Raw genomic sequence first — 14,163 nt, 5'->3', positions numbered from 1 at the left:
TATGACATGTGGGGTTAAGTGCTTTGCGTCAATGATTTCGTTCATTTCTCCAATAACCATATGAAATACATATAAATGACCATGATTCCATTTACAAATGAAGAAAATCAACGGCTCATAGGTTAGGATTCAAGCTCAAGCAAAAGGATTCTGGGACCCACGTAATTAACCAATAAAACATGCTGCCTTGCCTTCCCACAAATGACTATTGAAATAAAATGAATGTAAACATCATTTGTAGAATAAGGATTAGTGTTTCTCAACCAATCCTTACCGCTTTCTGGAAGAATCTCCTTGTCAAAATAGCATAACCATTGTAGGGGATATAAAGTTAAATACAAAGCAATTCCCGCACAAGAAGCTCACCGTGTGTGCGCGTGTGTGTACGTGTGCGTACGTGTGCATGTGGTGTATGAGCTGGAGTAGCAGGGATAAGACAAGAAAAAGTATAAAAGCAAAAAAAGAAAGAAAAGTGCAAGAGTAAGTCTGCTTGAGGGGACAGGGGTCAGCGCGGTAGGGGAGTTCAGGGAAGATTCCTTTGCTGGGCTGCGACCTCAGGAGCCTGTGGGTGGGCAGGCCCTGGGACCCGGGAGAGCTGGCACCGAGTGAAAGTTCTGCACATACTGTCTACAAGATCTTAACTTGTTCTCCTCTGTTTCATCCTCTCCTCCATAAAGCAAAGATAATCCCCTCTAATACGGTCTACTTGAGGGGTCTTTGCTAGGTTTAAAGGACATTATGTATGTAAAGTATTGCAAACATGTGCGTGAAAATGGGAGGGGTTAGGCTTCTGGGTGGCGAGTAAAGCAGAAGACAGGACAGCACACACGGCACAGCCAGCCAGAGAGCAAATTCAGGACAGGTCAGTGATGCGCTTCGTGCGGCTGTGTGCGGGGGCCCCCTGGGGGAAGAGGTCAGGTTCAACAGGGCCTTGTGTTCCAGGCCAAGTGAAGGGTTCATTTTGAAGATAAGGAGGAGTTTCTCTAGGTTTTCCAGCAGAAATTGGATTTGATTAGTAACAATAATAAAAGCAAACACTTAATATTTACTATGTGCTAAGCTCAATTCCAAAATTCTTTGTATTAACTCATTTAATCCTTGTTTCGAGCCTAAGAGGCCTCTGTTATCACGATCCTACTTCTAGAGATGAGAAACCTGAGGCACAGGACGTTAAGGGGCTTGTCTCAAGGTCACGTGCCTACTAAGCAGAGAAGGCATGGTTCGCACTCAGGTGATCTGTGTGTGTTTCAGAGTCCGAGTCATGACACTACCGAGTGGTCTCTCAAGTGCTTACGAAGAAACCATACTTATGTGACATATCATCACAACTGTAAAGCCAGGTTTCCTTAAGTCCACACATGTAAAGCTGCATCACCGATAAATCTACAAGAGGTCCGTGGACTTTTCGACACAGACTGGGTACTTGCTCTCTGTTGTGTGCATCACGTGAGCTTTCTTAGCTGGGTGTCCATGAAGTGTGCTATTTGTTGCAGGTGGTAGGAAGGTCACCATTCACATGGACCATGGGCCGACACAATTTCTGTAAAGGGCTGGATGATAAATATTTTAGGCTATATGGGCCAGTTGGTCTCAACTAAACTGTCACCATGGCCCCGATGTGGCCAGAGGTACTCCATACACAAATGAGAGTGCCTGTGTTCCAATAAAACTTTATTTACAAACACAGGTGGTGGGCCAAAGTGAGCCATAATCTGCTGGCCCAATCTTAGGACAAACTAATACAGTGCTCCACCAGCACAGAAAGGGACTTGTTACAGCAGCACTTTTTTGACCATGAATGTCTTCCGAAAGCCTAAAGGGAAATGACAACAGAGCGAGGCACTAGCAATTTCAGGAACTGGAAATGGAAGGGAAAACAAAAGAGACTAGCAGGAACAGGAGAGGTGTGATATCAGCGGCCTCAGGTACCACCCAGGTCAAAGTGAGTCAGTCTTTTAGGGACAGCTCCTCAAACTTAAACTGCCTTTTCGTAACCAAATGCTCTGCCTTTGTGGAAATAATCGAACTGACACTGTTTCCAAGTAAAAGGTAAGCCATTCACTGTTGATCAGTTTCAAAGTTCTTTATAAAAAGTTCTTCAGTTGTTTTGGAATCCTCCACCCCAAAGGACCACACATAAGGTGCCCGTCTGTCTTCCTGTCACACCATCACGGTGGAAAGGGCACCTTATGCTTCCCCGGCTTGTGAGGGACACAGCGCGGCGGGCAGGCTGCTGGCCCGCCTCTTCCCACGCCTTCGCAGAGCACAGGCCTCAGAACGCTTCTCTGCGAGCAGAGTTAAGACTTTTCTCCAGCCTCCCTGACCTCGCATGCCCTGGCTTCCAGAGAGTCTGATAGCATCAGGGAACACAGTACTCTTTTTTGGCTCTTGCTTCTATTAAAAATAAATAAACTCATTCACAGTTTGAATGCAAATGAAATTAATTCACATATTCGTTCGATTACTAGCTCTTGCCCTCCCCCAGCACTTGGTAAGTGACTCATTTGTTAAGAAACCTGATTCAGCGAAAACATATGTGCCCTTTGCTTTCGAAGGAAATGAAATAACACTTTAATCTTGTTTTAGAAAACAAGTGTTTTGACATGGTTATGGCAGACGAGGCCCACAGTGTAGTTGTGTTAGAGAAGAAAGTTCCTGATTTTGTGGAACTCTGCTTACGGGTGGATCAGAGAAACTCTGTCACCCCGGGTTCTAGCACTTTGGCTCTAACAGGCAGTCAGGAGCTGTATTTTAATGAACACAAAGGAAAGAAATGACTGAGATGTTCGGTTACCCTGGACCCTACTTCACCCTCCCACTCACGGTGGATGCTAAGGGAAGAGCCGCGTTTCAATGGCTTTGCTCAGTTCCGCAGCTGGTCTTCCTACAGCAGGCGGCATTCTGCGGCCGGGCGGGGTCGGCGTGAGAGCACCACCACCATGCACACCCAGACACGCACGCAAGCACTTGTGCTTAGAAAGGCCCATTGAGTGCTGGGCTCCCAATCTCATTTTCCTCAATCAGTTGGGTTGATTCCATGAATTGGCACTCAAAAGCACACGTCAAGGGAATATGTTCTAATTATAGAGGCCTCTATTTGGGAGAAGAAATACAAAGTCCCCTTTTCTTCTCCTTGAAACGCTAAAGACTTTCCTCATTAAACTCACATGCCTGGATAGAAATGCTTTCTAAAGGCTTTAAATGGCTTAAGAGGCAGCGATGGACAAAGTGCAGGCTCTAGAATGTGGGTCTGAATAGCGGCATGACCTTGGATAAGTTACTTAACCTGTCTGAACATCAGTTTTGCCATCTGTAAAGTAAGGACGGGAACAGGGACTAGGTACAAAGGGCCTAGTAGAGCGCCGAGCCCAGAGTCCCCTAATGAACAAGAGCTGCCACCATCATCATCACCAATCATAATGCTGTCAACAACATGCATAACTGATGATCTTACCCCATAATCGTTTAAAGAATGTGTGGAAGGAGTGAAAAATGATTAATGCCCCCCCTTTGCCTACTCGATAACATATCTTTCTCCCCCAAATAAACAAAAACCAAACATGAAAGCCAAGCAAAATATGAGAGGAAAAGCCAGGAATGAGAAGTGCAATCTTATTTCCATGTTTCTCTAATAGATTAGTAATTTGTTGGCACTAGCTCTGACAGAAAACAGATGGAACCAGCATTAAGCACAATGAAGGCAGCAGATGCCGGGCCAGCCCACCTCAGCTGGACGGGTCTTGCAGCCAAGTCCGAGAGCCCACAGTTTTCAAGTGGGTTCATCTTGGCACACCAGCTTCGGAAAATCGGTCACCAAATAAATTCAGATTTCAACCCACCAGGAGGTATATTCAAGCACCACATAGAGGAGGAGGCATGAGCTAGACTCTACTCGAGTCACCATTACTGTTCTAGGAGGATCACAAAAAATTCTGTACCTGACTCTGGAATGTTTAACTTTGCTAGTTATAATCAATACTCCAAGCTTCCTGCTTTTATTGAACTATTAAGTGTTTCCACTCACATAGGAAGTTTTGCTTCTCAGTGTCATCATTCAACAATTAGTTAAGAATCACTTCTACACGCAAGGCTCCATATTATTCCTCCAGGCTGTGGAGGGCAAAATGGCACCCAAATCACAGACCAGACACTTTACCCAGAACAGGAAAAAATAAAATGGATTAATTAGCTATATATTATGATAAATATGTTTGTGAATTAGGGCTAAATAGGCATCTACCTTGTTGTTCAGTTAATCATGTTTACCACTTCTTATAGCTGTCTACTCCATAACGGGATTTCAGGTCATGTTTATAGAGACAGCATCTACATACACGAACAATCCTACACGTCCTGATAAATCACCACGACGTGGGATATTTCTATCATGACAAAAAACTGCCGGTTTGTGGTCAACCTCACCCCCACCCGTGGGAACCACTGATCTGCTTTCTCTTCCTACAGTTTTGCCTTCTCCCCAATGTCATATACAGTCATACAGTACGTAGTCTTTTGTGTCTGGCTCCTTCCCCTTAACATCACGCTTTTGAAATTCACCCACCTCACTGCACACATCAGTGGCTTATTCCCTTTTGTTGCTGAGTAGCATTCAATTCTGTGGACATTTGAGTTGTTTCCAGTTTTTGGCAATTACGAACAAAGCTGCTAACATTTGCACACAGATCTTTGTGTGGACATAGGTTTCATTTCTCTTGGCAGGAGAAACGAGAGTGCCAGGTTGTAGGGTAAGTGCATGTTTGACTTTAAAAGAAACTCTAGCAAAAAATATATGAGTTTAAAAAAAACGTATGAGTTCAAACCACTCGACATCCTTGATATTGTCAATTTAAAAAAAATGAGCCATTCTAGTAGGTGTGGAGTGGATGTCATTGTGGCTGTAATTTTCATTTCCCTAACAAAGAATGATTTTGAGCATTTTTCACATGTTTATTTGCTGGTTAGCATATTTCAGTAAGATCCTTTCTGTGTTAAAAAAAAAAAAAGTTATATTTCAAAAACCTTCCAATTCCAGCTTTCTACACAGGCTGATGAGACAATGTCGGTCTTTTAGATACTACTTTGGAGGGAAAATGATTGAGTAGATATGAAGACCACAAATGTAGGTTCAAAATGAAAGCTCACTTACCTTCAGTTGCCTTAAATCCTACTATTTGTGGGAATGGAGAGAATTTGTTTTTGGAATTGATATTTATGGCACCCTATCTTCCCTAGATCAACATGCATTTTAAAAAGTCTTCACAATGTAAGAGAAAGAATCATATTGCACAAAGCTTGGACTAGAGGGGGGAAGGCCAACTACCTTACAGTACGGCGTCAGAGGCTCACTTTTGGTAGTTCTTTCCAGATGTTACATAAACGGACCCCTTCAAAAGTTTAATTATACAATAACGCAAGCTTCGTCCAGAGAATATAGAAGCCCAGAGAGAAAGAGACAAAAAAGATCCTTCGTTTCACCTCCCGAAGATAATTCTTAAGCATTGAGTCGTCAACCCCAACCCCGTGAAGCATCAAGATAGGGTTGGAAAGGTACCAGTGTTTCTGGAATTCTCCACCCTCATCTCTCTCAGAAATAGTTCTTAAGGGCCTCTTACATGCTAGCCCTGTGCTAACGGCTGGGGGTTCAGCAGCAAACGAGGGCAAAGAGCTGACATTCTGGGGGCAAGAGATAGGCAAAGAAGTCTAGGCCATGTCATGGGTGCCCTCAAGAAACACAAAGGGAGATTTACACAGAGTGGCCAGGGGAGGCGTCCCTGCCAAGGTGACTGGGGAGAGCCACTCTGGAGCAGGGAGCTGTGTGCATGCTGGCGGCCTCTCAGGAAGAAGTGCATCTTCAGAGCAACAACTGTCATGGAGGCTGACATCATACAGGCCCAGGGGACGTATGGGCACCGTCAGCCAGCACCTGACTTCAGGGCGGTGAGTGTGGAAGAGAGCACAGGCCCTCAAGGAGAAGGGGTATAACCATCTGCTATGTGTGACCTTCAGAAAGCCACTTGTCACTCCCAAGTTCAGTTTTCTCATCTGTAAAAAGGGTATAATACAAGATTACTGTCTCATGTGGTTGCTGTGGGGAAAAAAATAATGATACTGTAACTACTGTTGGACCGGACAGTCAATAAATACAACCTTTCCAGGAATAGAGAGAAACTGTTCCAATATTAGTAACTTTTTCATCAGTGAAATTTTTTTATATATTGCATCATATGTCTAATTTTACTTTCATCAGGCACAGATATTCAAATTTATTTCTCAGAGTAGAAGGAAGCATTGACATTAAAAAATGTAAAAGGTATTACCTCAGCTCAATAGCAAAATTTACTGTAAAACAGTAAAATCTGTACGGTAAGAAATGAACGAGTCTCAGAGTCACGGCTGTCAGGCATTGCCTGGGCACCTCTGTCCTCCCTGGGCTCCACAGTCGCTATGCTCTGTGCATGCCTGCGTGGGGACAGCGCTGCCTGGAGGGAGAACTCTGACCTGCTTCCCCTGAGGACTGAGGGACCCTCACCCATTTGTCATTCAATAAGGCCGTTTCTTTTCAAACATTTGAAAAAATGGCCAAGCTATGAGCCCTAGGAAAAGGCACCTTGCTAAGATTGTCAAGTAAAGCTGAATGTCCACACCCTGTATTTCTAGTGCCGTCCAGGATTGTCACGACCAAGACCTGTCGCAGAGCGACAGCCCACCAGACGATGTCACAAGGACATGCTTCTTGAGCGAGGCGAGTGAATGGCCGCGCTCTTGAGTGCTGGCTGTTGGTTTTCATCAGCAAGGGGAGAGTTTCGCACTGGGCAAAATTAAAGCAGCTTTATGGGGTTTTTTTTCCTTTTTAAAATTTTAAGTTGTTTGGTACTTTTAAATTTTCTTCACTCCTTCCTAAATTCCTGGGTTTTGATAAAATTGTGATGGTTATCGGTCTGTTAAGGAAAAATCATGCTTAAATCTCATAACGTGAAAACTAAATTTGAACATCAAAAGAAGACTGCATTAACAATCTTTTGCTATAAAATGACCTACTTCAATTTCTGTCTTTTTCCCAGTATTAGTGAGATAGACATTTGGAATATTTCTTTAACAGCAAAAATACAGAACATAGAACTGACACTTGCCTAGGGCTGCTGATTTAACTATGAGATAAGTCTACAGTAATACGTAAGAGGAGGCTATACATTTGTCATGTGTATCACAACTGGTTTCAAGGGGAAAAAAAATGAGTTAACTGAACAGGGAGTGAGCTGCACAGAAAGCAGCCTCTGGAAAGCCAAAGAACAGGATGTGGTCGGTATGGAGCACTGTCCAGGGGAAACATGAATTCATGGGCCAGACGCATCTCACCTCTGTTGAAGAGAGGCTGAATTGAGCTTAATTCAATAATAAGACTGAGATTCGGGACTTATAACAGTAGAGACTGAAATCCTCGGTCATGGTGACACCAAGGATGTCATGGGCCTATAAGGTACTCTCAAGTAGCTAGGGGGCCGCCAACAAGTGATACTTACATGTTGTTCCTCTTCAACTGAAATAGTTGTAACATTATTAATGTGTGATTCACTATTTTGGAACTGCATATTTCAACTAGGTATGATTTGGAGTTTTCTGAATTCATTGAGAAATGTATTTTAATGAAGGGAGAAGGAATATTTCAGAAGGCGTCTATTTTAGAAAAAAAAAACCCTTTCAAACTCTGGAAAAAATACCTTTTATCAAGTAATTTAGAAATAAAAGTCTCAGGGTGCCTGGGTGGCTCAGTTGGTTAAGAGTCTAACTCCTGGTTTCGGCTCAGATCATGATCCCAGGGTCCTGGGATCGAGCCCCGTGTCGGCTCTGCACTCAGCGAGGAGTCTGCTAGAGATTCTCTCCCTCTGCCCCCGTCCCCGCCCTGTGCGCATGCATGCACGTGCATGCGCGCTTGCTGTCTCTCAAATAAATAATTAAATCTTGGAAAAGAAAAGAAATAAAAAGTCTCACCAGACTCACCTACTGAAAAGTTCCCTGCTTCCTAAGGCACACACTATACAAATTACGGCATAAACTCAGGGCTGCATCAGCATACAGCAGCCGCATGTGGTGGTCCAGACCCTCTCATGCGAGTGAGTGAGAACTGAGGGGAATCTACGCGCACAATTACTTAGTTGCCCACGGTAATACTGCTTCTTTATAGCAAAATTAAGGCTATATGCCCATTTTCTGCAGTTAGTGACAAATACGCAAAAAATATTCGGGGTCAGTGTGACAGACACCGTTCTAGAGAACACAAAAACAAGAAATATAAAGGCTATAAAAGGTGAAATTTGTTTCAGCTCTCTTTCCCCCAAATTCATTAATAATTAACATGTCAATTACAAAACTCTTTTCTATTTATTAAAGCAAGTCTCTACGGCCCTACTTGGAAACCCTTTGTAGGGGTAGTTACTACATGCACTTGCTTGAAGGTAGAAAGTACGATTTCATAAAATATACTGCAATTAAACATTTTCACACATTTAGATTGGATTCATTCCATTTGCATATTCAATAATTCAGATTTTACAGTATTTCTAAAAATCTCCTTCTTAACTTCATAGAAACTTTTTTTCTTCGTGTCTAGCATCTTTGATGTATTTCTAAGTCTGTACCCCCAAAATGTTCCTTGTTCCTTGAAGGCAAGTAGTTTGTCTTTTGCCTCCCCAGTGGCTCACTGAATGAATGAACCAGCAAGGAGGGAGGCATGGGACCATGTGAGTGGCCTCTGAAATCTCCTTCGGTTTGAACCCTGGCTCTAACACTTACTAGCTGTGGGACTGGGGGTCAATTACTTACCCTGCTCATTTGGAAAATGGGGATAACATCACAGCTTCCCATTAATAAAGAAAACGGGCAAGTCTGCCTGAATGTGAATCCTGGCATGACCGCTGTGCATCCTGGTGAAGCTATTTACGTGCTGCACGCGTCAGTGTCTTCATCTGCCAACTGGAATCATACTGGTACCTATCACAGAGCCTGTTGTGAGCAGCCACTGAGTTGGTCTATGGAAAACACTTCAGGGGCACCTGGGTGGCTCAGCCAGTTGCACGTCTGACTCTTGATTTCGGCTTAGGTCGTGATCTCGGGGTTGAGAGAGCGAGCCCCGTGTCAGGCTCCGTGTTCAGCAGGGAGTTGACTTGGGATTCTCCCTCTGTTCCTGCCCCTGCTCTCTCTCTCTCAAATAAGTAAATAAATAAAATCTATTAATAAAACAAAACAAAAAAACAACTCAAACAGGACCCAGGACACAGTAATAAATGTTGATTGTTATTACTAATAACAATTTTGGAGAAGCCATTCCTGATAGTGGAAAGGCTTAAAAAAAGATTGTAAGATATCTTCCTCTGAGATCTCTTAAAAACAAAACGAACCCAGAAGAAAGTCATCTAGTTTGGAACGGAAACAGAAGATGGGACTAATAATGGCCTCTGTGGGTCAACACAAGTGATTCTTTTCAGAGACCTTAAAACATGTAACACAAAATTGTAAGCTGAATGTTTTACTACTAAGTTGAGTATGTTGTTAATTAAGAGGAGGAAGAAAAAAAATACTTCATTTGTGTCATGCTTGAAAGGATCAACGAAGAGAGAAACGCAAAAGTAAGGACACTTTTGTTGACTTGAACAATATATTACAAGCGTTCGTTTCCTGTGGTTTCGTGCTTGCTGGAGGAGAACACAAGGAGGAAAGGCAAACCATTCTGAGTTGAACACAGAGTACCAGGATGCTAATTTTAAGCACGCAGCACTGGGAGCCAGTCAAGGGACCCAGGAGGACACGAACCTCAGAGTGGATGTGTGCGAAAGGTCACTGCGGAGAAGAAGTGGCAGATAGGACAGGTGCAGGCTACTCATACTTTCAAAGTTAGAAAGTGTTGAGTATGCAAATTATCCTCCTTATTCTAAATGGTTTCGAATATCAACCTAAACTCAGTGTTTTTGCCTTAGAAGAAATCCCTTTATATAACCAAAAGGTTATACAGTGGATCCAGCGGGTGGCATTGATAAAAGGCTGTGGAGTTGAAGCAAGATTTAGACAGTAGAACATTAGAACTGGAAGCAAATTCCCAAGTAACATGATCAAATGTTCTCATTTTCTAGAGGAAAAGTAATTCCCAAAGAGCAAGTAATTTTCCAAGGACATATAGCAGTTTGGATGAGAACCCTCACAGGTTCAGTGCTCTTAAATTATGAATCTTAACGTTCAATTACTCCGGAAAACTGAGGGTTTTATTCGGAAAAGAAATCCATTCTATAGAAATGGCCTTTCCTGCTATTAACTCCGATAGCGTAAGCGCTTTCTTAACTGTTCACAAAAGACTCATCAGATAGTCAAGGTTCTATCTTCCCTATTCTGAGAACAGCGGAGGATGAGGTTGCAAGAGTGAATTATTTAAGAGAAGACAGACCAATTTTGAAGATTACACGAAGCTCTTGTGAGTTTTAGCGGTTAAGTCCCAGAACTTTAGCCACTCCCAATTCTGAGAACAGATCTGACCTTGTCTCCAATTACATTCTGAGCCCAAGTCCCCATTTTCTGTGTATATCACAACGTACAAACTGCTTTTCTAACTTGCACTGAAGTTTTCTCCTTTTCACGAGGGTCAAAGAAACCCCCCTTTTTTTTTTTTTAAGATTTTATTTATTTATTTATTTGACAGAGAGAGAGAGAGACAGCCAGCGAGAGAGGGAACACAAGCAGGGGGAGTGGGAGAGGAAGAAGCAGGCTCCCGGGGGAGCAGGGAGCCCGATGCGGGGCTCGATCCCAGGACCCTGGAATCACGCCCTGAGCCGAAGGCAGACGCTTAACGACTGAGCCATCCAGGCACCCCAAAGAAACCCAGTTTTGAAGACACCCGCCGGACAGGTCCCGTGGGCAGTGATGCTTACACCTGAGCGCCTCACTGACCTGCCTCCACGCAGTGACAAACGTCTCCATGTCACAGCCTCTGGGGCTGCCACAGAGCAGGGCACGTTGCTACTGTCAGGGGGGACCTAAATTCCTAGGGTTTACTGGAGCTAGTATCACAGAAAGCCATAATGACATGGTGTAAAGGGAATCAAGCAAAACACAGAGAATACATCCACTCCATGTACGGACGAAGGCAGGAAGGGGCCAAGCACAGGGTTTTGTTTTGGGGGTTCTGATATAGTTTTCCCAGCAAAAGAAAGGGCTGGGATGTAAAACAGTAAAGCAACTCGAGGCAAGGAGACCGTGTGATGTTGGGAAGATTGAAGGTGCTGATGATCTTTCAGAAAGAATCTTTAAGAACAAGACAAACACACTGATAACTCCATTTTCAGACTGTGAAGTTCTATAAATAGAGAAGCTTCCCTAAGGAACACCGGGTGAAAAGCCGCGAAGGTGCCAAGGCCTTCTCAGAGGATCGCTCTCTCCTTGTGAGCTGCTTGCTCCATGGCTGGAGACGCTCCACGCACCTCGGCAGAGCTCAGTGGCCTGCTACACACGCAAATGTCTTCAGAAAAGCAGACCTGACTGAACCGGAGGACACGTGACTTGGCTGTTGTTTTACTACAGGTTCCTAGTGGGCATTCATCATCTTCACTTAGAATATTCCTGATATTTTTGAGGAAACTCTGGGAATTGTGCCAGATTATCTCATTCTCTGTAAATTATCCATTAATGTCTAATTTGAATAAACAAAACATAAAGAAGGTGCGAAATTCAAATGCCTTACTGCCCAAGGTGTCTTAGAAAAAACAATATCGGGTTAAAAACCTTGATAAAAGGATCCTCCATGTACATGACAAAACATACATCAGCTTCCAGGAAGGCAGACTGTAAACAGTGCGAGTGGGCATGGCTCCATTATCTTTCCACGCTTGCCTTATCTTCCGTTTTTTGTTTGTTTTTTTAAAGACTTTATTTTTAAGTAATCTCTACATCCCACGTGGGGCTCGAACTCACAGCCCCGAGGTCAAGAGTTGCCTGCTCCACCACCTGAGCCAGCCAGGTGCCCCCTTATCTTTCTTTTTGAAAGACATGTCCATTTCAGGCTTTGTTCTGTCTTCACAGAGTAAGACTGGGACTGACTGAGAAAACGAGAGCTACTCTTTACTGGACACAGAACTTTGGAGACAAACTGGGAGTGGATGTCATGAGACAACAACCTTCTGAGTGCTGAGCACATTGTTACAAAGATAGTGAGAGGCAGACAGGGGACACAATCAGAATTCAACATAATGAAACCCAAGTTTTCAATCAGAAACTTTTTGAGGACGAGGCCTGTGTCTATTTCAAACTACATCACAGAAACGGATTTACTCCTTTATTAGTAACACACATATGAAGCAGCATTTACCAGAGTGTCTGATGCATGAATGCTTAATGAATACTTGCTATAATTATTCTTCCCATCGCTATGGGCAACCGAAGGACTGGGTTTGCATTAACTTCACAGATCTGTCAGGTAACAAATAATGGGAACTTAAAAGGTGTTTATGATATTAAGACCTTGAAGGACTAACATACTCACAGACCTTCTATAACCTACTGCAATGCATTCTTGAGAAACGTTTACCTTGTGGTCCGTACTGGCTCATCTGTGGACCGTAAGCCCCACTTGAGTTACTCTGCTGAAAGCTACTGATCCCAGGATGCATCTGACCTCCAGGAGAAGGATGAGGCGACATGGATGGTCCTGTCTGTTGAGGTCCATACTGAGACATCTGAGGGTTTCTTTGTGTGCCTGCCATAAAACCTAGGTGGGAAATAAATGGAAATATATAAGTGCAGGTGACAAAATGGACATGGAATTGTGTGGAAGGTGGATGGGGAGAAGACGGGGTGCCGTGAGACTCCCCTAAAGAGACATCTAAAGTGGGGGATCTGGGGGGGCCCCTGGGCCTCCCCCAGTCCTAACTCTGAAAGCCCATTAGAGTTCCTGGGAACCCAGTGGATCGTGGGCTTGAACTAGGGAAAGGAGAAGAGAGAGAAGAGGCAAGGAAGCTTAACCTCTTTTGGAGATGAGGTCCCTACAAAAAGCAACAGTAACACCCAGGACCCCTTTACACTGCCAGCCTTCCATTCCTGCCAGGCTGGACATGTTGTGTGTGCCCCCTCAGAGCCCCTGCGTCCGATCTCTGGGATGCACGTCTCCGGCCGCCTAAATATCCCACTCTCTTCTCAAGGTCAGGCCACTACCCTGCTTGGAACTGCTCTGCCCCCTGATCTCCTGAGCAGATCGTTCAGGTCGACACCTACTTGAGCGGGGCAGACCCATGAACCCTGGCTCATACCACCCCTTATAGGTATACTGTGAATAAAGGGCAGGTTTGGAGCAGTTTCTGTTATTCCAAAACAGAACTCTAACTTCCTCCCGCAAACCTACCATGGCTGGGGTCTCCCCGTCTCTACCAGTGGCACCAGCACTCACCCAGACGCTCCTGTCAGAAACCCCTGACTCCCGCGGTTCCCTCCTCCCTCCCCTTGTTCCCCAGGTGTGTGCCCATCCTGTTGCCTGTGCTTCTGGAATGTCTCTCAGCTCTGCCCTACTTCCACTCCTGCAGAAGCCTGGCCTGCTACCATCTTCCTTCCCGCCACCCCGCGCTCTACTCAGTTTTCTCAGCCTCAACCACCACCCACTCCCCACTTTGCTCCTTTCGCTTCACTTTCACAAAGTTGCCAGAATCATCTTTCAGGAAGAAAAAAAGGAAATTAGACCATATCTTTCCCGCACCAAACCCCTCAAGGCTTCCAGCGAGCCTGGGAACCAAATGCAAACCTCTGACCACGGCCTGTGGTGTCCTCTGTGGTCAGGCGTTGCCATTCCACTCTAACTCCGTGTCCTGTGGCTCCTTGCAAGTAACATCAACAAAGCATCATTCCCTCCTGCCCCCTTCCTGACAGTGCTCTTCCACCTGCTGATTTCCTCTCACCTCCAAGCCCCTTCGGGGGCTGCCCGCCCTGTGGCCACGCCACCCTGGCCGTTTCTCACAGGTGTTTCTTCATAGCGCTTCTCATAACCTGCCATCATTTTACCGTATTTGGGACTCACTTAGCCTTCCTCTCCCCACTAAAACCTCAGCTCTGTGAGGGCAAGGATCGGGTCTGTCCCACCGCTGCGTCCTACAGCGGCAGCGGGGGGTCTGGCACATGGTAGCTAACTATTTACTGAAC

At 44.6% G+C, this 14,163-nt stretch overlaps 1 protein-coding gene across 1 annotated transcript in view; it reads right to left on the bottom strand.

The window, feature by feature from the left end:
* ARID1B (AT-rich interaction domain 1B) overlaps positions 1 to 14,163 on the bottom strand; it is a 426,117-nt gene that overhangs the window by 60,597 nt on the left and 351,357 nt on the right. Inside the window, exon 8 of the mRNA XM_040627997.1 lies at positions 12,566 to 12,745. Within this exon, the coding sequence (XP_040483931.1) occupies positions 12,566 to 12,745 (180 nt within the window). The remainder of the gene's footprint in view (positions 1 to 12,565; positions 12,746 to 14,163) is intronic.

Source organism: Ursus maritimus, unplaced genomic scaffold (assembly GCF_017311325.1).
Source record: "Ursus maritimus isolate PB19 unplaced genomic scaffold, ASM1731132v1 scaffold_13, whole genome shotgun sequence".
Classification (NCBI taxonomy): Eukaryota; Metazoa; Chordata; class Mammalia; order Carnivora; family Ursidae; genus Ursus; species Ursus maritimus.
Note: the sequence above shows the minus strand (reverse complement) of the source record. Positions and strands in the feature narration are given on the sequence as shown.